This window comes from Centruroides vittatus, unplaced genomic scaffold (genome assembly GCF_030686945.1).
Source record: "Centruroides vittatus isolate TY-2023 unplaced genomic scaffold, ASM3068694v2 scaffold_386, whole genome shotgun sequence".
In the NCBI taxonomy this organism is placed as follows: Eukaryota; Metazoa; Arthropoda; class Arachnida; order Scorpiones; family Buthidae; genus Centruroides; species Centruroides vittatus.
The window spans coordinates 1,363,420-1,388,594 of record NW_027122706.1 but is presented as its reverse complement, the minus strand read 5'-3'; the positions used below and the strand labels follow the sequence as shown (position 1 = coordinate 1,388,594).

General features: G+C 32.2%; 1 protein-coding gene across 1 annotated transcript; it reads left to right on the top strand.

Moving 5' to 3' along the window:
* The first annotated feature begins 4,453 nt into the window (after nucleotides 1–4,453).
* LOC136988699 (L-xylulose reductase-like) lies at nucleotides 4,454–22,002 on the top strand. The gene is made up of 8 exons (XM_067286638.1): nucleotides 4,454–4,472; nucleotides 9,906–9,974; nucleotides 13,430–13,527; nucleotides 14,547–14,701; nucleotides 14,784–14,826; nucleotides 17,945–18,109; nucleotides 20,032–20,149; nucleotides 21,733–22,002. Exons 2-8 carry the CDS (start codon nucleotides 9,926–9,928, stop codon nucleotides 21,834–21,836), a joined length of 732 nt encoding a protein of 243 aa, XP_067142739.1. The 5' UTR covers nucleotides 4,454–4,472; nucleotides 9,906–9,925; the 3' UTR covers nucleotides 21,837–22,002.
* Nucleotides 22,003–25,175: the final 3,173 nt, after the last annotated feature.

The window sequence follows — 25,175 nt, the reverse complement described above, 5'->3', positions numbered from 1 at the left end:
GGACTGAAATTCCCAAAATTTTCTTCTCAATTTTCAGGAGTATTTGATTATCCATCACCAAAAATTTACAAAGATACCTAAAGGTAATGTCAACAAGTGGTCAAGTACTGGTACTTGATCGAGAGTTTCTGCCTCGCCAATAGGATAGCCACGTAAACTTATCCAGGTGTTCTTCGCGTGTTTATCACCTAAATACTGGCAAGTTTTCCCTAGAAAGTCCTCCAGGGAGGCTACCCCTTCGACAGATTGTTTTCTTTGTCGCAATGACTCATACTAACAAAGCAAAACTTCAACCGAGAAATTTTCCATAAATTTCTCCAAAAGATATAAAATTCTACGTACAGGGCTCAATATTTTTTTTTATTTAAATGCTATACTTCTACGTTTCATCTTCCTTAGCAAATTGTGTCTCACCTTTCAGTAGACTAAATTTTAGAAATTATTTAAAAATTCTGAAACTATATTATATTATTACTTTCATATTCTGCATCATTACAATTTTATTTAAATAAGAAAACGATCTGTAATTTCATCACCAGGATATTTTTTTAATATTCCAATCACACATTTTACGTTATTTAAATTAATTTTTGAAGATTCAATAAGTACCAGAGCCCCTTCGGCCGTCAATTTCAAGTTTTACACTATTTAAATTGACGTTTCCACTTCCCGGGACGAGGACCCAGGGGTTGGATTTGTGGGAAGCAGTGTATTTGGTATTTCATTTTGTTCATTCATAACAAATTAGAGGTGTCTGATATCTAAGTGCATGAATGCGATGATCTAGTAATGATTAAACGATGGTTATCTTCGTGTACAATGATGTTATGTCTGTGCATGATCAGTACTTAAAACATGAGAATTGCTAGCGGGATATTCAGAAGGCAAGCGTGTGTCACGGACACATCTGAAGTCGATGTTTGGCTGGGTATATTCGGCGCTTTCTCCTAAGGTGACTGCGCTAAACATCAAACATCCCGCTAGCAAATGCACTCGCCGAAATCTCGCTTCCATTACCTTCCAGTTGGGTGGAATATAATACCTCGCTACAACGCAATGACAGTAGATAATCGCGATCGAAAGTCTCCGAAAATGTCGCTTTGCTAGCGGGATATTCAGAAGGCAAGCGTGTGTCACGGACACATCTGAAGTCGATGTTTGGCTGGGTATATTCGGCGCTTTCTCCTAAGGTGACTGCGCTAAACATCAAACATCCCGCTAGCAAATGCACTCGCCGAAATCTCGCTTCCATTACCTTCCAGTTGGGTGGAATATAATACCTCGCTACAACGCAATGACAGTAGATAATCGCGATCGAAAGTCTCCGAAAATGTCGCTTTGCTAGCGGGATATTCAGAAGGCAAGCGTGTGTCACGGACACATCTGAAGTCGATGTTTGGCTGGGTATATTCGGCGCTTTCTCCTAAGGTGACTGCGCTAAACATCAAACATCCCGCTAGCAAATGCACTCGCCGAAATCTCGCTTCCATTACCTTCCAGTTGGGTGGAATATAATACCTCGCTACAACGCAATGACAGTAGATAATCGCGATCGAAAGTCTCCGAAAATGTCGCTTTGCTAGCGGGATATTCAGAAGGCAAGCGTGTGTCACGGACACATCTGAAGTCGATGTTTGGCTGGGTATATTCGGCGCTTTCTCCTAAGGTGACTGCGCTAAACATCAAACATCCCGCTAGCAAATGCACTCGCCGAAATCTCGCTTCCATTACCTTCCAGTTGGGTGGAATATAATACCTCGCTACAACGCAATGACAGTAGATAATCGCGATCGAAAGTCTCCGAAAATGTCGCTTTGCTAGCGGGATATTCAGAAGGCAAGCGTGTGTCACGGACACATCTGAAGTCGATGTTTGGCTGGGTATATTCGGCGCTTTCTCCTAAGGTGACTGCGCTAAACATCAAACATCCCGCTAGCAAATGCACTCGCCGAAATCTCGCTTCCATTACCTTCCAGTTGGGTGGAATATAATACCTCGCTACAACGCAATGACAGTAGATAATCGCGATCGAAAGTCTCCGAAAATGTCGCTTTGCTAGCGGGATATTCAGAAGGCAAGCGTGTGTCACGGACACATCTGAAGTCGATGTTTGGCTGGGTATATTCGGCGCTTTCTCCTAAGGTGACTGCGCTAAACATCAAACATCCCGCTAGCAAATGCACTCGCCGAAATCTCGCTTCCATTACCTTCCAGTTGGGTGGAATATAATACCTCGCTACAACGCAATGACAGTAGATAATCGCGATCGAAAGTCTCCGAAAATGTCGCTTTGCTAGCGGGATATTCAGAAGGCAAGCGTGTGTCACGGACACATCTGAAGTCGATGTTTGGCTGGGTATATTCGGCGCTTTCTCCTAAGGTGACTGCGCTAAACATCAAACATCCCGCTAGCAAATGCACTCGCCGAAATCTCGCTTCCATTACCTTCCAGTTGGGTGGAATATAATACCTCGCTACAACGCAATGACAGTAGATAATCGCGATCGAAAGTCTCCGAAAATGTCGCTTTGCTAGCGGGATATTCAGAAGGCAAGCGTGTGTCACGGACACATCTGAAGTCGATGTTTGGCTGGGTATATTCGGCGCTTTCTCCTAAGGTGACTGCGCTAAACATCAAACATCCCGCTAGCAAATGCACTCGCCGAAATCTCGCTTCCATTACCTTCCAGTTGGGTGGAATATAATACCTCGCTACAACGCAATGACAGTAGATAATCGCGATCGAAAGTCTCCGAAAATGTCGCTTTGCTAGCGGGATATTCAGAAGGCAAGCGTGTGTCACGGACACATCTGAAGTCGATGTTTGGCTGGGTATATTCGGCGCTTTCTCCTAAGGTGACTGCGCTAAACATCAAACATCCCGCTAGCAAATGCACTCGCCGAAATCTCGCTTCCATTACCTTCCAGTTGGGTGGAATATAATACCTCGCTACAACGCAATGACAGTAGATAATCGCGATCGAAAGTCTCCGAAAATGTCGCTTTGCTAGCGGGATATTCAGAAGGCAAGCGTGTGTCACGGACACATCTGAAGTCGATGTTTGGCTGGGTATATTCGGCGCTTTCTCCTAAGGTGACTGCGCTAAACATCAAACATCCCGCTAGCAAATGCACTCGCCGAAATCTCGCTTCCATTACCTTCCAGTTGGGTGGAATATAATACCTCGCTACAACGCAATGACAGTAGATAATCGCGATCGAAAGTCTCCGAAAATGTCGCTTTGCTAGCGGGATATTCAGAAGGCAAGCGTGTGTCACGGACACATCTGAAGTCGATGTTTGGCTGGGTATATTCGGCGCTTTCTCCTAAGGTGACTGCGCTAAACATCAAACATCCCGCTAGCAAATGCACTCGCCGAAATCTCGCTTCCATTACCTTCCAGTTGGGTGGAATATAATACCTCGCTACAACGCAATGACAGTAGATAATCGCGATCGAAAGTCTCCGAAAATGTCGCTTTGCTAGCGGGATATTCAGAAGGCAAGCGTGTGTCACGGACACATCTGAAGTCGATGTTTGGCTGGGTATATTCGGCGCTTTCTCCTAAGGTGACTGCGCTAAACATCAAACATCCCGCTAGCAAATGTACCGAAATCTGACCTGGATTAACTTTCGACTTCTGAATCAGATGATTTCAATAATGGAATTCAAACAATAAAGTTCAACAATACGATTCATTGTTGCGTTGTTGCGAAATGTTTCAGAAATTTTTCAAATTTTAATAAATTCGAAAAATTTCTGAAACTTTTCGTAATTTTTTTGAAATAAAAATATTTATATATATTTTTTATACTATAATATGAAATTAAATTATATTTTAAGATAATAGAAATCAAATGAACATGGTATCTTATAGTATTAAATTGTTATTAATACGAACCGCAAATTAAGATAAGATTTATGACACTCGTGTTAAACGTATTTCGAGAAATCGTAAATAAAATATGTTTTTAATAAGAAATTTACTTACATTCTTACAAAATAACAATAAAACACAATTATCAGCCAATTGTCTGTTTAAATAATTAAAGTATTTATATTAAGGACTTTTGATTAAAAGTGTACAAATTCTTCATTAAGTATAGTTTTTGTATTTATTTATTTTTTAATTTTTTCTTCGTGAAAGTTTCGAAATGAAAATTATATCATTGTATAAATTGGAATTATTTGTCTCACTTGAAAAATTATAATGTTAAAGTTTAAGAATTTTTCATTTACAATTGTATTTTAACAAAAAATTCGAGGCCCAATTTGTACCCAATGTAAACATTTTTTTTTCTAATTGGTGCACAAGAAGATGAAAATTCATTTGTAAATCAATATTTTAAAAACATTGATGTTTTAAACTTTGCTATTTCTTGGCTACGACAAAAATTTTATTGTAAAAAATCTTATCAAACATTTAAAGATAAACAGATATAATTCATCAAATTATTTGCATCGAATAACGGTAATTGAATTTTTTCTATAATGTTAGTTATAAATTAAATTTTACTCTCTTTAAACGAAAATAGAATAAAACTCTGTTTATATTCTGTTATTGTTTAAATTGATAAAACTTATTTTAAGAATATTTAAATACGTTTTTATTTACAACTAATAAATTTAAAATAATAATAATTTAGTAAGCTTATGTCATCTATGAAATACAAATAGCAGATAGAACCATAAGAGGCTAACTCTATATTTTGTAAGTCTTCAATAATAGCTTTCTAAGAGGGCGAACACGGTACGATTTTCTTGGAAAGTCTCGCAGCCGACTCTTGTACACTAAAAACTATACTCTAATTTAATTGCAACCGATGAAAATCGAAAGCGATTCAAAATTAACTAATCAGAATCAGCATATTCTATACGCGTACGTAACAAGATACGCGCGCCTACGATTCGAGTGATCTTTGCAGTTAAACGAGAAATGGCAAGCAAACAGTAATTGGGAATTTTTCCTTAGACACAAGTCTGAGTTTTACAGAAGTTAGTTTATTGGCCCTACGTATAATAAAATTTATGTTGACTTCAAATTCAAATGTAAACATATATGAAGACTAGCGGATAAGTTCGGCGTTGCTCGGGCAGGAGTAATGTAGCGAAGATTATTAGATTATAGCCTGTCTTACCCGTTTTCACCGGGTGCAAGAACTACGATATCCTTACTTGAATAAGATGATTAATTTTAAATTCTAAAATCCAAGAAAACTTATTTGGAACATTATATTTCGAATTTGGAACGAATTCAAATATTCGTTCAAATTCGTTTATTTTGGATTTGTTGTTTTTGGGTTCCGAAACAGTAGAAATGATTAAAGTATTTATTAATTTCCAGAATGTATACTATATGTGCCACTATTTACTTTCCTTTTTTATTATTTACACTTTATACTGACTAAAACTATCTCGCTCCTCCTTTTCCCTGGGAGCAGGGCCGGATTATCGAATAGGCAAAATAGGGCCCGTAATTCGGAGGGGCCTGACTTGAGTGCAGAAGATTTCTCTGTTTCAAAACGAGTTAAAAATTATTTAAGAAATTAGATAGGACAGAAAAGGCCGTATTTAACAATTCCTACTAAGCTCCGCTCGACTAGCCATTATCTAAAAAAAAAAAAAAAGGTCAACAGCCACCCGTGCGTCAGAAGTAATGTGCGCTACGAGATCTCTCGCACCATCTAGAAATATTCCTAGGGCCGCCTCTCGTGGTAGTACTGATGTATGGTTATGATTTATTTTCTAAATCTAAACTTATACGTCGCGACATCGCATATTCGATGTAGGTTCAAGTTGCTCGAGTGCGAAGATATTACAATTCAATAGTGTTTTATAAAAGAGTTAAAAAGGGGTGACACTACGGTGTGACTTGGGGTGACACCACGATATCCGCACCGAGTGTCACCCATGCTAACTACGCTAATGTCACATTATATGAGATTTGTTTAGAAGCAACTTATTTAAATGGGGCCCCAATTTAAATTTTGTCTAGGGCCCGTTAGAGGCTTAATCCGGCGCTGCGAAGAGTTGAATTTCCAAAAATCCCTTCTTAAATGTAAGGAAATATTAAATATGTGGCCAGCAAATATAGATTGTAATTTGTTTAATATTTTTTAAAAGTAATTATTTTATAATTTCATTACTGTTTCTTCCATTTTTCTCTCGTTAGACAAAAATAAACCATAGAAAACAAACAAAGAATTCTCTATCAACTTTATAATGTTTTTTATTTTTTGTTTTTCCTATTTTTTATTTAAAATTGATGCTTTAATCATTGTTATGTTGCTTCAGAACTTTATCATATTTGGCAATGTTCTTAAATTATGAACTTTTTCTGCCTTTTTAAAATTATTCTTTAATTGTGATTTTAATATTTAATATTGTTATAAAATAAAGGCATACAAAATTTTAAAATCGAATATTTTAGGGAACATAAAGGTTCAGATTTTGCTAATAAAATTTATGAATTGAATAAACTAATTGATAAAAAGAAAAGTTGATATCATTAATATATGGATAGTTGAGTAATTTGTAAACAAAAATACATCACATTGAAGCAGAATTGGCAATTTGAATGATATTAATTGTATTATTTAATTTACCATTGTATTATATAAATACAAAATAACTTTATCTTAAATAAGCATGTATATATCAAAATATTTAAGTAATTGAAAAACTAATGATAACAACAATTTTTAAATTGTAAAAATCTCTGGGGTCAGTTTTTGACCGATCGCTATACTTTTCCTCTGTTATATATATATATATAACACAACCAGGAAAGTAAAAACTGTAAGTTAAATAGATAGTGTTATCATTAATGTGAAAAAGAATTTAAAAAACTTACTGTAAAATCCTAGTCTTCCTCTGTGATAAGCGTTGACGTAAAATATTTGTGTAAAAATTTTAAATAATGATTAATTAATAATTAACTTTGTTAATTGTTATTCTTATAATGATTGTTGTTGTTATATTTTTATGATGGTATTATTATTATTCATATTATTCACTATATAAAATAAAACAGTTCAGTTCAGGAAACCAAAATTACAATTCAGTAAAATTTTTGACCATGCAAGGGTCTTACTCTGTAACAAATACAAATGAGTGATATAGAACATACGTTTAAAATTGAATATAATTGTAATCAGTGGTGATATTCGGCGGGTTCGCACAGGTTCGGCCGAACCCGTTGTTAAAATTTTCAGTTTCCCGAACATTGTTAAACACACGGAACATTTCTCAGTGGGTTTGTTTTTTTAAAAAAAAATATATTAAAATATACGTATTATACTCTGTAATACTACTAAACTAGGGCCTTATACCCCGTTTGCACCGAGCATTTCAATCTAGATTGTGAGCAAGGTCAGGGAGTATGTCTTGGTGCGATCTCTCTCGACCGTTTCAATCGAGGTTTAATCGCGATCGATTCAAGAGTGTTCTTGAAAGTAGATCCAGTCATAAGAGAGATCCCAGAATGCCACGCGCGCGAGACAATACAAGATGGCTGTGAAACACGTGTCGGGCTATGGACAGCGAAAGAAAAAGTATAATATATCTCGAGAGATGATGACATGTGCCTATTCCTAGAAGCGCCATATTGCGGTAAAGAATTTCTCTGCCTTGAAAAAAAAAAAAAAAAAAAAAAAAAGGTCGACAGCTCTAAAATACTATTGTTACCTGGCCTTCTCCCATGGCTCGTTACGTTCTAAATACGCCACTGATTGTTAGATATATGGTTGCAAGAAAAGGTATTGTATTTATTTCTAGCCAAAACTTCCATTTCGTTTGTCGGTGATTGTCAGGGAAAAATTTTCTGCTAGCGAACCCCTTGTTAAATATTTCGAATATCACCACTGATTGTAATAATCTAGAATGTTGTTGGAAATTACGCGAATTGACATATACATACGTAAAGCACTTCACACTGGAGTGCTTTACATATCAGGAGTCTGGTTCTTATTCATATAGAAATAACTGACACTATAGAAATAATTACGAACCTGGATTGAGACAAATGGATAATCCAGGAACATGACTATAAAGAATTTATAGAATTTATACAGTGAAAAATTAAAATGTATAACTTGTTTTTTTTAAAAAAAAAGCTTAAAATCATTCATATTTTCATATTTTATTAAGAATTTAAATAATAAAATCTACACACAAAATACCACAAAAACCAGTAAAAGGAATAAAATTATTTAATTATACAAACGTGTGTTTTTGCTGTGATGAATGAATTTAAATAATCTGAAAATTACATCTATTACATTGAAATATGAAGACAATTTAGTATCTAAAAATAATTAGTATAAAATTTAAATTTATTATATATTATAAGTTATGATTGCACTGGGCTACTATAAAGTTCACAACTTTTCCTAGAAAAAAAGGAAATTTAATAACTAAATATATTTTATTCAACATAATCACTTCTCAACTCTATGCAGTTATTATAAAATTCCTCCATTTTTTTTACTTTCCTGGTTGTTATATATAACAGAGAGAAAGTAAGGCGATTGGACAAAAGAAATGACCTCCCAAGATTTTTAAATTTTGGACTCGGGACCTTGAAACATCGCGAACTGCAAAATAATTTGGCGGGTTTTTTTTAATATGCGTAAGAAAGTATTATGTTAAATTATCTTGTGAAATTTGCTTATAAATATATCCTTTCATATAAGTCTTACTCTGTCAAAATCTTTGTTTTATTGAATTTAAATGATTAAAAGAAATGCAATTATATTAATTCACTTAAATAAGATGTAATTCATTTAATATTCTTATTGAATCGTGTTTGCAACCTCTACCATTAATTTCTTGCTTCGGAATCAATTTTACTGTCTATGTATCTTTCCGAAAACACGTTAAGTGAGGATTTATAAATTACTGTATATAAAAATAGAATGTTTCAGCGAATACATCACTTCGAATTTAAATAAAACCCATCTCTACCCTCAAGACTAAGCTTTTTTCCATTTTATAATAATTAAAAAATATAAAATTAAAAAAAATAAAATATCATAACAGATGGCGCCACCAAAATTTTAACTGTTGCCGGAAAAGTTAAGCAACTCATTGGGTACGTTCGTTAAGTCAAACGAGTTAAACGAGAATGACGTCATCGTTATTCTTGTTTCGTTAGACTTTTCGAACGATTCGTTATAACTAAATGGCTGTTTCTAAAATCGAAGATATGAATGTTGCTAGTGCAGCCTTATCCAAAATATTTTTCTTAGGTTGCTTCGGACGGACAGTTATTTCAATCATTTCACCTTTTAATTCACAATTTAAACACTCGAATAGATCTAGAAACATCGATATCGTCGGGCGCCATTTTCTTAACGAAGTAAACTAACTCTTTCCTTCGTGAGCTTCGTTAGAGTTTCGTTCGATACGTCATCACCGCGGAGCATGCGCACTGAGCGAGACTACTACTTTTCGAACGATTCGTTACTAACGCGTTTAACTCGTTCGACTTAACGAACGTACCCATTGCTGATTTTATTAAATGTCCTTGCTTACTTGCTTAACCGCTTGTTATTCAAACGCACCTTCCATGGTTTCTTTATTTTGATTTTAATTTAATACTTTTCTATGTTCTAATTCGATTTTCTTTATCCTTTTGGGTTAATGATACCTTAGGTAGCCAAGATGGCGGCTCGTCTCTGAAACAGTGGGGACGCACGTACTAACCTAGCCTAGCCTATTCTAATAAATTACCATAATTATTGCCAACCAAAATATTAGAATAGGGGTAATTTATTAGAATAGGTTAGTACGTGCGGCCCTACTGTTTTAGAGACGAGCCGCCATCTTGGCTACCTAAGGTAACATTAACCTTATTTTGTTTTAATCAGAATTCAATTTTAACATATTATTTCCTAACTTGTAGATTTATTTCGAAATTCCAAGATGTGCGATTTTCGAGGAAAGACAGCTCTTGTCACTGGTGCTAGTCGTGGTAAGAACTTCAAAATCTAATTAATTAGGTTACCATAATAATTAAAGGCAAAATACGAACAGATCAGGATTAAAAGTACTCAGACAGCGAGCCAAAATAAAAGGAATTTATTTATATTTTTCAATCTAGTAAATGTAGCCATATATAATATAAAGTTTCAATTTACACTTTCCTTTAGGGCGCAGAATGCAGGGGCGGACTGGCCATGTGAAAATGTGGAAAATTCCACACGGGCCGTATACAATTTGGGCCGTTTTTCTAAATATGTACATAATATACCGTTTTGTTCGGTTTTATTTTTAAAAAAAATCATTTATTTTTTTTTCGTTAAGTAAGATAAATTTCAATTTTTAGGTGTAATATAGATATATGTGTAGGCCTTTATCGTTTTACCCGGCCCTACCAGAGGCCGAAGTTAAATTAGTCCAGCCGACCCGAGTCCAACACTACATTGGCCGACTCGGCCCAAACAAAACATCCTAGGAGAAAAATAATCAAAACAGACAAAGTTGGTCATTTGTTTACGTTGCTAGAAACTATTCACCACCCCTATGAATCTTTGGAAGCACGAGTTACTGGTTTTTCACCCTGCCACCAAAACGTTGATTGTAATCATAACAGATTTAATGGCCAATTATATCATTTCCTTTATTTTAGATAAGTAAAAATGTTATTCAATAATAATTTCTCTATATTCCAAACGATTTAATTAAAAATAATCTATTTTTTAGGTTCGGCTAACTAATTTTTAGTTTGCCATTCACCCACAATGGCGTTGATTGTAGATGGGCAACCTGCGGCGTCGAACATATATATTACAAAACAATATAACGCTATATAAAATAAAAATTTAAAATACTGACATCTAGTCGTTTGTAATCGCACTAAATACCAAGAGCCCGCTTCGTACATATATTCGACGCAACTAGAGTTGGTCCTTGGGTTGGTTAATTTTTGCGTCTTTAAGGGATGATAGAATTGTGTACAAATGCACATATACTTTCGTAGACTGTCCATACGCGCTTGACCCCTTTTCAAGACTAAGTGAAGTCCAAGAGAGTATACGTATGTACTGTACAGTACATTCGTAAACGATTCTATCATCCTTTAACTAAAGACGCAAAAATAAACCAACCCGAGGGCCAACCCTAATTGAAAAGACTATTTGGTATTTTAACCCGACTTCACTGGACACTTCATATAGAGCTGTAAAGTGTTACTACAGTTTAATCCAGAAGCAACTCAATATTATTTCAGAATTGCAACATTTTAAATCGTCATGGAATATTTTAAAGGAAAATGTCAGTGAAACTTTTATAAAATTAAACGAAAATGAACATTCTACTGATGATCAACTAGAAAACGATAAAGATTCGATTTCATCCTCTTACTGCAAAGCTTGCAAAAATTGTCCTATTTGTTGTTATAATATATTATTCGGATATAACGTGTTAAATGGTGCTTATTCTACACTTGGTCAAGCATACAAATATTTACTATCTATGTCTGTAACACAAGTGTCCTGTGAACGGAGCTTTTCTACGTTAAAATTCATTAAGATCAAGTATCTCGCAAGAAAATCTAGAAGCTTTCGTGTTAATGTCAACGGAGAAGGATATTTTAAATGAAATAGATTCTGATGATGTCATTAATATTATTGCTCAACAAAGCAAACTTCTAAATAAAAAATTAATGTTCTAGACTTGTGCTTATTGCAATTTTTGTCAATGTTGTATTTTGAATATATTTAAATATAAATAGAAAAAAGTCATTTTTTTTATTTATGGGCTGGGCCGGTAATGATTTTTTCCGCACAAACTTTAAGGCCAGTCCGCCCCTGACAGAATGCAATTTTAAATATAAGAAAACTATTTTACTACTTAGATAACAAGTAGAAGTATCCCTTGATTAATGCGGTTAATCAATCCCTCAATCCTATTGCATATATCAAAATCACATTAATCAAAATACGGGATCTACGTTAAGTAAAGACGGCTGGTAAAGCCACATAAATTAAAACTTATGCTGCATATATAAAGGCATTGTCGCCAATCAATTTTGCACATTAATCAAATCCTGCATTAAGCAAGGGATATCTGTACTGTCAGATTAAAAACTGTTATAATGAATGTTTGTGCATGTGTTCTAAGCAACAGAGCCCGAGGAGCCGATACATTTGCTAATACAAATGTTGCCACCTAGCCAACAAACACAATAATAATTATCAAAAATTTAGATTTAAATCTGACTAAAGATGCTAAAAGGTTATGATTTAACTATTAACTGTGCAATCAGTTGAAAAGTACAGACATTTTGTTTATTTTTTCTAAGACAGTGGACAGAGCCTTTAAAGTACGGACTGTCTGTACTAAATACGGATGTACAGTAACCCTAAATTAATGCAATACCATTAAAAGTTTTAACTATTCAATAATATCAAATTAATAGTTACAATTTAACTCTAATTTTAATAATGATAGGCTTAACTGATTAATGATGATTAATAAAATTACTCTTCAAATAAAATTTTATTCATTCATCAGAAATAAATTTACAGAAACGTCACCATACCAGATTTGGTTGCTTTTGGACTGCTAAATATCTTTCTAGACAGCTTGAAATATGGGTTTGTTTTGTTTGTTAAGTTACAGCAATGCAATACTTGGGTGATCTGCCTAGAGGAATGCTTTCTGGGAGGTCTTTTTAAGGGTAACTGGTCGTTATTCAGGCATTACAGACATGGAGAAAATCCAGAAAACTCCACGTGGCCAGCCCATCCTGGCAAGGTGTAAACCCACAATCAAACTCCCAGTATTCAGGGAATGGAACTTGGTCACCAGTGGGTCAGGTACTTTAATTGTGATCACCTGGCATATTTATAGTGGTTTTTTTTTTTATTATTACTCATATATTGTTTTATGCTTGATATATGGATACATAGATAATTTAAAGAATAGACTTTTTTATTTATTTAATGATAGTAGGTTTATTGTAAAAATGTTATAAAAATTGTTTAGTAATTTCTACAACAATTTTAAAATGATCCTCTTCAAAGACAGATAAAGATAAATCATATTATTGATATTTATAAAAGTTAACAATTGAATAAATTTTATCTTAACAGTTATAACATAGTTTTTGTTCAAAGTTTTATTTAATAATAATATAAAACATTTTGTTAAAATGATAATTTTTCAGTTCAGTATTGTACAATGCAATATTCAGTTGTCTTATGAATTACAGTATTCACCAATTTTTAAATGCACTTGTATGTAGCACAATCAAAATAAATTTTTGATTTGTATTGCAAAAATATTAAAATAAAAGAACTACGTCAAAACCTAATCATAATTTCATATAAAATGAAATTAAATAGATTACGCAAAGAAGTGATTTTAATATATAAGTATTTTTATTTCCAGTTCAATAATTGATTTTATATTTCTATGCAATAGGCATTGGACGTGAAATTACTAAAAGGCTTGTGGAATGTGGTGCTAAAGTTTTTGCTCTTGGAAAGACTCAATCTAATTTAAATAATCTTCAACAGGATGTGAGTAATTTATCATACATTTATATATTTATTTATTCTGTCATAAATATGATAACAGTATACTTATTATATAATGTATATGACAAATTTTAATGTCATGTTTGTTAGATTTCACAAATTTTGAAATTATAATGAGATACACACCCACTGCCATTAGGAATGGGTTACAACCTAGTGGCAGTGGATGTGTATTTATATATGTTAATATATTAATGGGTTTAGTGGTTGTTTATTATAATGAGAAAAAATTATTGTGACATTTTCAATTTTTAATTTATTTAATTTAAAACATATGCTCTAAATCTGAAATTAGTAGTGTCTTGACCCTGTACATCATACTTTTCCTGATAACAACAGAATAATGTCAGTCATCTATGTAACTCTATTCTGCGGAAAATTTTTGAGTTGAAATCACATGACTTCCGGTTAAGATCAGAAGTTCAAATATAGTTAATTGGAGCTCCTGCTTTGAAGCTTTCCATATCTGGTCTTGACTTTTATCTATCCAACAATGTTCTTGAGATTAAGGAAGGACAGACAGATGACAGTGGGAATTTATAGGTTACAATTTTTGAAAATTGCAGCTCAATGAAAAATAAATAAATTAATAGATTTAATTTTTATGCAAAGTCATTTTGCACAAAGAAACATTTTAAATCACAAAATACAGTCAGACAAGAAATCAATTAAAGTTTTCATATTTGTATTCATTTCAGATTTTTGTAAAACAATAAACAGAAAGCTTTTGACATAGGAAATGTTTATTTCTGATAAAAATAACTTATTAAATATGAAATTTTACAATTAATTGAGATTTGCATTAATGTAAATATAGTAAATTCTGGCAAGAATACCTATGTGAAAGGTTGAAAATATTCATTACAATATTTTTATTTTATTTTAATAAAACAGAAAAAGATTAGTAATAAAATCTCCATGCCAAAATTCAATAACTTTTGCTGTGTAAAAAAACTTGATTTGTAAAATTTGTTTTTAAATAAATGAATGTGCTTTTTCAGATTCCTTCTGTAATTCCTGTATGTGTTGATATAAGTGACTGGAACAAAACAAAAACAGCTGTTGAAAATATTGGAGTTATAGATCTGTTAGTTAATAATGCAGGAATATATGAAGAAATTTTATTTGGTGAAATAACTGAAGAAATCTTTGATAGGTATTATATTTTTTTAATATTTCTTAATAAAGAAAGCAATCAGCAATTGAATAATATTTTTTTTAATATTTATGTAATGAAGAATATTTTCAGTGAATGTTAAGCCTGTCATCAATGTTTCACAGGTTAGTTTCCTTTTTCAATGAATTTTTCAATTATTGATAATCGTACAGTTCATTCAAATCAAAGCTGATATACAGTAGAATCTTAAGTGGAATTGCTGTATGCAGATTTGTGTTTTCAGCCTTGTGGAGAGACAATATGGACCCTGGTAAAAACTGAGTCCCTCAGACCTTCCCCTAACCACATTTCTCCAACTTGCCCCTCCCAACGACCCAATCTAATTCAACCCGCCAATTTTCTATATCCTTTTCTCTATTCACTGCAGTGATATATTCTTACAAAGAAATAAAGAAATTTACTTAAAAACACTGGCACCTGTTCAAGCCCTATTGTTACTGCAACATCTCCCCTCTCATCAGGGCTGCATGTTTATGTGGATAACAAATGGTTAGATTACTTCACTGCCAATCCCACTGAATCATAAGTCAGCAAACTGTGCTTCTGTGAGAGTATAGGAAGTACGAACGAGTCGACACGGAGAAGTTTAGTGATTTCTTTGATGTGACAAATTGATAACAAGCGTGCTTGATAGAGCAGATACTTAGAAGGGGGAATCCATTTATCTCAATAGCGACTAGACAAAGACAACTATCCAAGATAATCCTTTAATTTTCCTTGGAACATACAATATATCCAGGGAAACACACAGGAACATACAGAGCCTGACAATCCAATCTACTGAATAGCGTTAACACATAATTCTCCCGACAAATAATATGTTACAGAATTCCTATAATGCACAGACATAAAATGTACCGACAGTGAGTTTAAAGTGTACCTCTTCTTTTACTTCTCATTGGACAGAAAACAGTTGAAAACAAAATTTTCCCATTGACCTGGTTGCAGTCTTTACTTTCTGGCTTCCTGACTAATTCCACACGCACTTTACTTCGCTTCTCCTTCTTCATCCGCTCTCTATTTCCGTTCTAACTTCTTCCTGAGTAACCCTCCAATAAATCTCCCACCCTCGGTTACACACCCAGATTTACACACCTCCTCTCCACCAAGTCAGACCCACGAAGTGGCGAAGGGGAAGCAGAAAAGGACATAAGGAACACTTCCTCAGCTTCTGATATTCCAAACACAGACTACTACTGAAAGCTATTCATTGTGATGAAGTGAAGCATTCAGTTTGGTTTGCATGTAGTCTGTTTTTCTCAAGTAGTAAACTATACTCGATATGATGTAATGAAGTATTCAGAAACATCAAACAAAATATACTATTCAATTACAGTAAAAACACATTTTAACGTTTTTCTGTTAATTTTAAATGTTTGCATAAATCTCTATGCAATTGTCATGAACTATTCAGGTGAAGCATAAATATATGCAGCATTTCATTTTATGCGGTAGCTTATCTGCTGATACCTATCCTAGTAAAGCAAAACCTTTCTATATTTAAATTATTTTTGATTGAAACTATCATTTTTAGGAATTTAACTGAATTTAGTGAAAAATAAACTTAAAAATTAATCATGTTTTATGTTGGTACTAATTAAAATAAAATAAAAGCATTTTGGTACAACTGGCATTTTGCTCCATACAACTGGATGGGGCTTACTATCCTGAAGATGCTACTTTTATCATTTTCAGTTTTCTTATAAATTGTAAGGAGAATTTCTAAGATGATCATGTTTTATTTTATTTCTGTTTGTTCTGGCAGGAAACTCCATCATTTTTTTTTCCTTTCTTTTTAATTTATAAAATTTCTTTACATATTCATTTTGCAGTTAAACTTCCAATAATGATTGATGTTAACTAGAAAGAGGTTGAATAAATCTATTATTTTATACCCCAAATAAAAAAATTTTAGCCCAGTAATTTAATTTGACATCTATTTCAGTTTGTTAGCTCATTGAATTTTGTATTGATTGAAAAGTAAAATATTGTTTAGAAAAGATTTTTAATATTTTTAAATGAATAATAAAATCAAAATATTGTGTATGTATTTGAGAATCTATATATATAATCGAGATGAGTTGATGATGATAATAATAATAATAATAATACCGTATTTTACAGACTATAAGATGCACTTTTTTCTTCAAAAAATTGCCTCCAAAATTCAAGTGCATCTTATAGTCCGTAGCGTCTTATAGGTATTTTTTTTTTTTTTTTAAATTGCTTAAAAATTAAGGTGCGTCTTATAGTCCATAAAAATACGGTAATAATAATAATAATAATAATCAGCACAGAGCCCAAACAGTTAGGAGTTGAAAGTTGAAATTTGGTACACAGTTAGGGTACGTCACGAGAACACACACTAAGAAGGGGTTTTTCGAAATTCCTCCTCACGGGGGAGAGGGACACGATTAAGGCTTAACACTTCCATCAACAATGGAAGTGTTAAGTAACAATGAAAGTGTCAACAATGGAAGTGTTAAGAGAAAGCGACGTGCAAGACGCAGGCCGCAGTTTTTTTTTTTGTTATTGTGCAAAATTCTCAATAACTTTTTAGCATATTTCTTGTGTAATCTCTTCAATAGCATGACAAATGTATTTAAGATTGTCTATGGTTTGTGGATTATTAGCATAGACTTTTACTTTCAGAAAACCCCAAAGGAAGAAATCTAGTGGCATCAAATCACGTGATCTTGGAGGTCAATTAACATCACCTTTTTAAGAAATTATTCGCTCTGGAAACCTGGTACTTAACAAAGCGATATTCTCTTGAGTTGTATGGCAGCCAAATTCTCCAAACAGTTGATGATGTTAGTTGTAAACTTTGTAAACAACACAAAATTGACATTCTCTAATTTCATTCAACACCTTCATGTACTGCATTGATGTTTTCATTTGTTCTGGCACTCCTCAGCTTACCAGAGGAGACAATTGGACAATTTGGACAATTAAAAACTACCCAGTCTTTTCAAATTTTGTGGTTCTAATATTTGTGGATTTTATTATTCAGTGTGAAAAATGAACCTCTCATATATTAAATTGTTTGCATTTTATTCACAATTAAAATCTTTCTGGAAGACCCTTACATACATACATATTTTATTTTGCTTTGATTATTTCAATTATTGATATTTGATTATGATATATATAATATTTATAATGTTCTAGAATTATATGGTATCATTCAATATATATGTAAATATTTTACTTATTTTTCAGATAGTTGTTAAAAATTTGAAAGAACAGAATAAAAGTGGTGCAATTGTTAATATTTCAAGCATTCTATCAATAAAAACAGAATTAAATACCATGATTCATTCTGCAAGTAAAGCTGCTGTAGACAAATTTACTAAAGTAATGGCTGTAGAATTTGGTCCTTATAAAGTAGGTGATTTATCAGAAAATAATTTTATGTATGTAATAGAGTAAGTTATAAGAAGTCTTTTTCAAAATACACAAAAATCTAATGTATTCAGTTAATAAAATAAAGTTTATAACAGATATGTTTTACACTGCTTCAGTTATTTTGCAGGGAAGCTTACTTTTAAACTAATAATTAACATAATTAATTTTTCTTATTCAGCTTTATATTTATATTATTTTAATATATAAATAAACAAATATTTAAATATAATAAATAATAAATATATAAGTAACAAGTGTATATTCCAATTCTTTTTTTTTATCAGAAAGCTTAACATAAACACTTCTATGGATTTATTACTCAATAAAGTCTGAAGTTGATATTTTTTTTATATGGTAATACTTTTGTTAAATGTAGTGATGACAGTGTCCACCAGTGGCCGAGCAGTTCTGTCGCTAAGCACTGGGAGTTCAGTCGTGGGTTTGTGCCATGCTCGGATGGGCTGGTCACATGGAGTTTTCCAGGTTTTCTCCACATTTTAACACCTGAATAGGGGCCAGTTTCCCTTACAAGACCTCCCAGAAGGCATTTCCCCTCACATAACATTGCACACCAGAGAAGGCAACCGGGAACCACCCTGGTTGTAACTTCCCCCAGAATACACCTTGGCACCTTACTAACCACTTATTAACCTGCAGCAGGTGCTTGCCAATGTCAGGATTTCTGATATGGCATGCAGTGAGAGAGAGTGATCACAATGCAATTTTTAACCATTTTTTTTAACTATTAATTTTTTTGTGTTCACTGTTGTGCAATTTCTTTGTCTCCATAGTAATTTTTGATAGATAGACTTTCTTAATTCATATTTATATAATTAATTCTAATTTAAATGTGTTATAGTCTGTTAAATCTATTCACAATAGAAAATTATAGTTTGCTCTTGTTTTCATCAACTCTATTTAGTGTCAACTGTCAGTATCATCAATTTGAGCTTGACTTTCATTTATCTAACATTGTTCTTGAGATTAAGGAAGGACAAACAGACAGCCAGATGACAGTGAGAATTAATAGGTCTACAATTTTTGAAAATTGCAGTCTAACAAGGATCAAGAAAGCAATAGCGAAATTGATGACTAAGACTACAATGATACACCAGTTCTTACTTCAAAGGATGATGTTTTTCCTGTGGATTGTTTTCATTCACTTATGAAAATTGAAGAAAATTCGTCATACATATTTACTTACATCAATAAATTATATGAAAATATTGACAGATTCATAGATTAGGAAAAATGCAAATTCTTCATAACAAAATTTTTAAAATCACTTTTTTTTTATGCTCAAGATTCATTATTATTGTACTTGATGATTACTTTGGAATGTTTTCTGTGATTCTTCAAGAAAAACTATTATCTGAAGTCAGAAACTGTAGTCTTACAATGAAAGGTACTGAAATATTACCAAATCCATGCAATATAACTTTTTTGATGCCAAAATTACATGATATTAATATTTGTTAAGACAATTATTGCTTAATGTCAACATACATATGCTGTCCTTTAGGGGTTGATACTAATGAGAATCTACTGGTTAGGTATGGTAAATTTTTTTTATAATTTTTTTTGCATTGTAATTTATCTAATTACAATGCAAAGAAAATTATTTAAATCAATAAATAAAAATATGCAGGAAATTTATAACTATTTAACTTAATATATAGTATGTTCTATAAAGTATTTTTATATGTAACAAAGTTTTAATTTGATTTACAACAGTTTCTGATTACTGTACTTTTTTTTTAAATCAGAGTTTGTGTATAAAAAGATATTAATATTATATCAATATCTGTAAATTAAATTGGATCATTAATAACAAACTGAAATATTTTTAAATAAAGATAGAATAAAGATTAAATTATAAAATATAATTTCAATATTTGCAGATTCGTTGTAATTCTGTCAATCCTACTGTAGTTGAAACAGAACAGGCCAAAAGTATATTAGATGATGTCACAACTTCAACAAAACTAAAATCTAAAATTCCTTTAGGAGAATTTTGTAGTATGTATAAAATAATTTTTTAATTACCATACTATTTTGTATTAATATAAAGTTATCCCATAAATAATATTTTTACAATAGAAATAAATTTTAAACAAACCCTCTCTCTTTCTCTCTCTTCTTGAAACTTGAATTAGGAGGAGATCTATAATATTATGCTGCATACTTTTTTGACAAATAATTAAAAAGTATTTTTTTCAAATAAGATCTTCAAAATATCATCAATATCAAATTTGTCTAAATCAGCGGTTCCCAACCTTTTTTTGACCAGGGACCACTTTGATTTCATTGTTGTTAGCAGGGACAGTTTATTTTTCTTAAACCTTGTGGACCACAAGGTTTAAGAAAAATAAACTGTGTCAATCTAAAAATAAACTTTAATCAAAACTTTTAACATAAGTAATCGTTAAACTCAAGAGTAACATGCTTTAACAGTACTATTATAATAGAAAACATAACATTTTTAGTAAAAATTACATTCAGTTTGTATCAACGTGGGAATAATAATTTAAAATGAATAAAAGTTTTAAATCTTTCGCGGACCATATTTTAGCTCTTACGGACCACTGGTTGGGAACCGCTGGTCTAAATAATTCCTCTAGCAATGTTTCTTCATTTAACCATAAAATTTTATGAATAGAATATAACATTTTGATCGTTAATTTATTATGTCAAATATTTTTAATACATACTATAAATTTGTGTTAAAATTATCATACAAATATGTTTAGGCAATCTTAAACTTTTGAATAATTTGCTCGTTTGTATATCACCTTCTGTCAGCCCTAAATTGCATTTTGTATTCCGAATTCAGACTTTTGTAATTTTCAGCCTGAAAAGAAAAATTTCAAACTATCTTGAGATGATGCTTTCTATCAACTTTGATTTTGGTAATAACAAAATCATTTGAGAAAAGTAATTTTTATTTGTCTGTTTACTGTTCAATCTATGGTGTCAATATTTTAAATATTTTATGCATTATAATTTAGCAGGTTCTTAAATTAAGCAAGGTTTGCATTTTAAGTCATATGCATCATGAATTTCATATAATGAACAAAATTTTGTCATTTACACTAATGGTAAATGCTCTAATGAGTCTCTCACATGTAAATTTGACCCTATTAATACTCTAGATATATGTTACATGATGGGCTGTACCATACCAATAAATAGTTTTAATACATACTATGTAACACGGATAAAATGAAAATGGTTTATATAGATATAATTTATTAGTTTGGCATAAAGAGCTACCAACTGAAACAAATGAAAAGACATGATCATTAGATTAGCTATAGTTCAACAGTTTTAATTTTTAAATAGAAATCTCAGTGTGGATTTTGAATAAAAGATGATCAAGAAAAGTTTTATATCCATTTGTCAGTGGCTGTGTGAATCTTTTCCAAAACTAGTAATGATATTATAGTGGTAAACCAGTAATGGTAATGATTCAGAGTGTATTCAGAGTTGTGATTGAAGGACTGGTACTGGTACATGAATTGATATTACCATTATAAATCATTTACTGATGAAACTTATTTTCTGGTTCATAGTTTATAATTAGGTTCATAATTTATTTTCAGGTGTTAAAGATGTGGCAGAAACTGTTTTATTTCTTCTTAGTGATCATGCAAGAATGATTAATGGAGTCAATTTCCCTGTAGATGGTGGATATGCAGCTGTATAATTTATATTGATTTTTTACAAAACTTATTTAAAAAAAAAATTTTGATATTTTCAATTCTTGTCAAAAAGCTATATCTGTAAATATTTTCAGAAAAAATATTTTAAAATTTTTAATAAATAATAACTACTAATATTAAATATTTCTGTAATATAATAAACATTGAAAAGGAATGTATAATCAGTTTCCTAGTAGAATTTTTTGTTTATTAATTTTTTTAATTATCACTATCACTACTAAAAATATCATTTGATAATGATAAAGTCTAGTTAGATTCCAGACTTAAACCAAATACAACAAGCCTGAGATGCTCTATGACAATTTTAAAGAGTACATGACGTAATATATAGATTGGGGAGGAGTGGGAGGAATGGGACACTTTTGGAAAAAGTATGTCAAAAACATAAGCAATGAAGGAACTCTTAAGTCTTTCTTTTTTAGCTTGTTAGTTTGAACCATCTGTATCTTCTGAAAGGTATTGGAAGTTTCTATGCTATCATTTGGTAGAAAAATTATAAGTTTTGTATGCTGTGACAAATGTCCCACTCCTCCCTTTTGTTAGGGAGGAGCAGGACAGTTCATAAAAGGATAACAAATTCACATAAATTGGTATTAAAATACTTTTTTAGCAAATATAAATAGTTATTACTGATGTGTGTGTCTATACAATATTAGTTTTACTGAGAGTTCATATCATTTGATAATGATAAAGTCTAGTTAGATTCTAGTCTAGATCTAAGTCTAGTTAGTATGATACTTTACAGCAATATTTCCTTGAAATGCTTGATTTGAGGTATTAAAAGAAAATTTTACCACATGATTATAAATAAAGAATTTATTTAAAATACTGTAAATCAACATTTAACAGAACATAAGAAAATGAACCAACAATTACTGCAAATATTTATTGGACATTATATGCAGATAAATTAATATATTTTTCATAAATAGATTTCAGTTTGTCCATGAAGTCATCAATATTCTTCTTATTGAAGCTAATAGTTCTTCCTGAGTTAGTGGCTTCTGGTGATTGCAATGAAAGCTGTTATGACATCCCATAAACCTTTTGAACCAGTCATAACCTGCAGTTTTATTGAAATTCCATGAACTGCAATATGTTTTATTCAAGGCAGCAGCAAACTCATATGCCAAATTTCTTACCTGCACTGTTCTCAGTCCATAATTTCTTAACTTTGCTTCTTCCTCCACAGGAAGAACCATTCCACAAATGAGGGTAGACTGGAATACTACAGACTCCTTGTCTGAAATGCTATTAAATTTTACATATCTTGCTAGTGCTGATTTTGATAAATTCGTGGCTTTCCTTATACTCTCTCCCTTGTCACACACCACGTTCACTGCTTAAAGAATCGCACTGTTGGCTGGTGTTGATTTTGTTGGATATTTCTTTTTCCATTTATGTGGCATTTTTCCTGAAAATAAAAACAAAGACTATAAAATTTAACACGCACATCAGAAAAATTATTATTAGGAAGGAGTGGGACACTGTCCCATTCCTCCCTATTATGCAGTGTCCCAGACCTCCCTACTGGGAGGTTTTGTATTATACTTGCTATAACTAGATATTTTTCTGCCTTGTTATTATTAAAAATTATTGAAAGGTGGAAATAGCAAGAAAGTAATATAACAAAATTTTACTATTAGAATACTGCTTTCAATTCCTGTATTAAGCACTAAAAGTTATCTTTAACATAAAATTTTAGATTACATAAAGATATTGGTATTAATATTTACCTGGAGCAGTGTAATGTAATTTTCTCTTCTACAGCCTCTTCTGTTGAAACAATTCATCAGCCATTTTATAAGAAAATACAAGTGCAGCCACTCTCACTTGGGACAAATAAAGAGTTACAATAAATAAATAGGAAATCAGAAAATTTGTGTCCCATTCCTCCCAGTGTTCCATACCTCCCTTGTCTCCCCTATATATACACAGAAGGTGATCAGAATCGACCACACAATAATCATACCACATGATTCCTTGTCAAAAACCAACCTAATAAAATATCCATTTTTCAATTGGATATGGCATTTTAGAGATATTCATGTTGAAAGGTTTATGACATCACTTCTAGTATAAAGAAAAAAATCAGAAATAACTCTTACAGAAAGAAGGTATTTATTAACTTGTATATAACTAGTTACATTATTTTATAATAAGTGCTCAAAATAACCTCTACCTAGTGAGGAACCAAGTGGCTGCCCATCAAATAATACTCCTTTGTATGCATTGCAGCATGGCAGGTGTTATGGTTTTGATGGCTGCATGTAAGGCAGCCACTAGGTCCTGCTGGGAGTCTACTGGCCATCTGTAAACAAGTGCTTTAAGATGCCCATAAAAAAAAATTATGGGATTCAGATCAGGTGATCTAATAGGCCTTGTGACTAGACCACTATGTCCAGTACATAGACCTGGATATTCCCTGTCCAACCACTGGTAAACAACCAATGAAGAAGAATGCACCAGTACACCATTGTGCTGAAACCATAAACTGCAAATAAGTTCCAAAGGTATCTAAAAAATCTGGCAGGACATTGTGCAAAAAAATAGGTAATTTCCAGCTGTCAGACATTTGAAAAGAAGTTACAGTCCCTCAAGAATATTGCACACAAAACCATACCAAATACATTATTGATACCCCAATGGACTTGGTATATATGTGAATGTGTAGCCATGGAAATTTTCTGATGTCAAAACATGGCTGTTATGGCTCTAAAGACCTCACATGTAAACATTGCTTTGTCAGTCCATATGATCCAGTGGATGAAAGTACTCCCCAAGATCATGATGTGACAGCCACTCACAGTCTCTATGCCAATCCTCCTGATGAAGATCTTGCATCCATGTAAATGATATGGATTCAAGATCATAATTACCCAGCTACTGGTCATTGGTCCTCTTGTATCAATGCTAGTATGGAATCCTTGATAGATGGTGTACACACAGAATTGACATTTCCATTGTCTATATTCAGCAGTAGTATGACCCTACCTGTTTTGCATATTTGACAGTCAAGAGCCTGATGACTTGGCATAGTGTCTTGACAGCATCATGTCGGGTATTTTGGCTATTTCTGACTCTATAGCCTTGGTTATCTTGCTTAGCTTAGAATGCTTAAGGAATGTTATAGCTCCTTCAATAGGAGATACATGTCACAAGTCACAATACTCTTGTACACTATATGACATAACTAAACAAACAAAAATAATAGAAAAAGAAGTATTGCCTAGCATCAAGGTAAAATGAAATGGTTTAACCAATGCAGTATGAGCTAAGCTGCTGGTGTAAACTTTTGTTCCACTCCCAACTTTTTATATGTA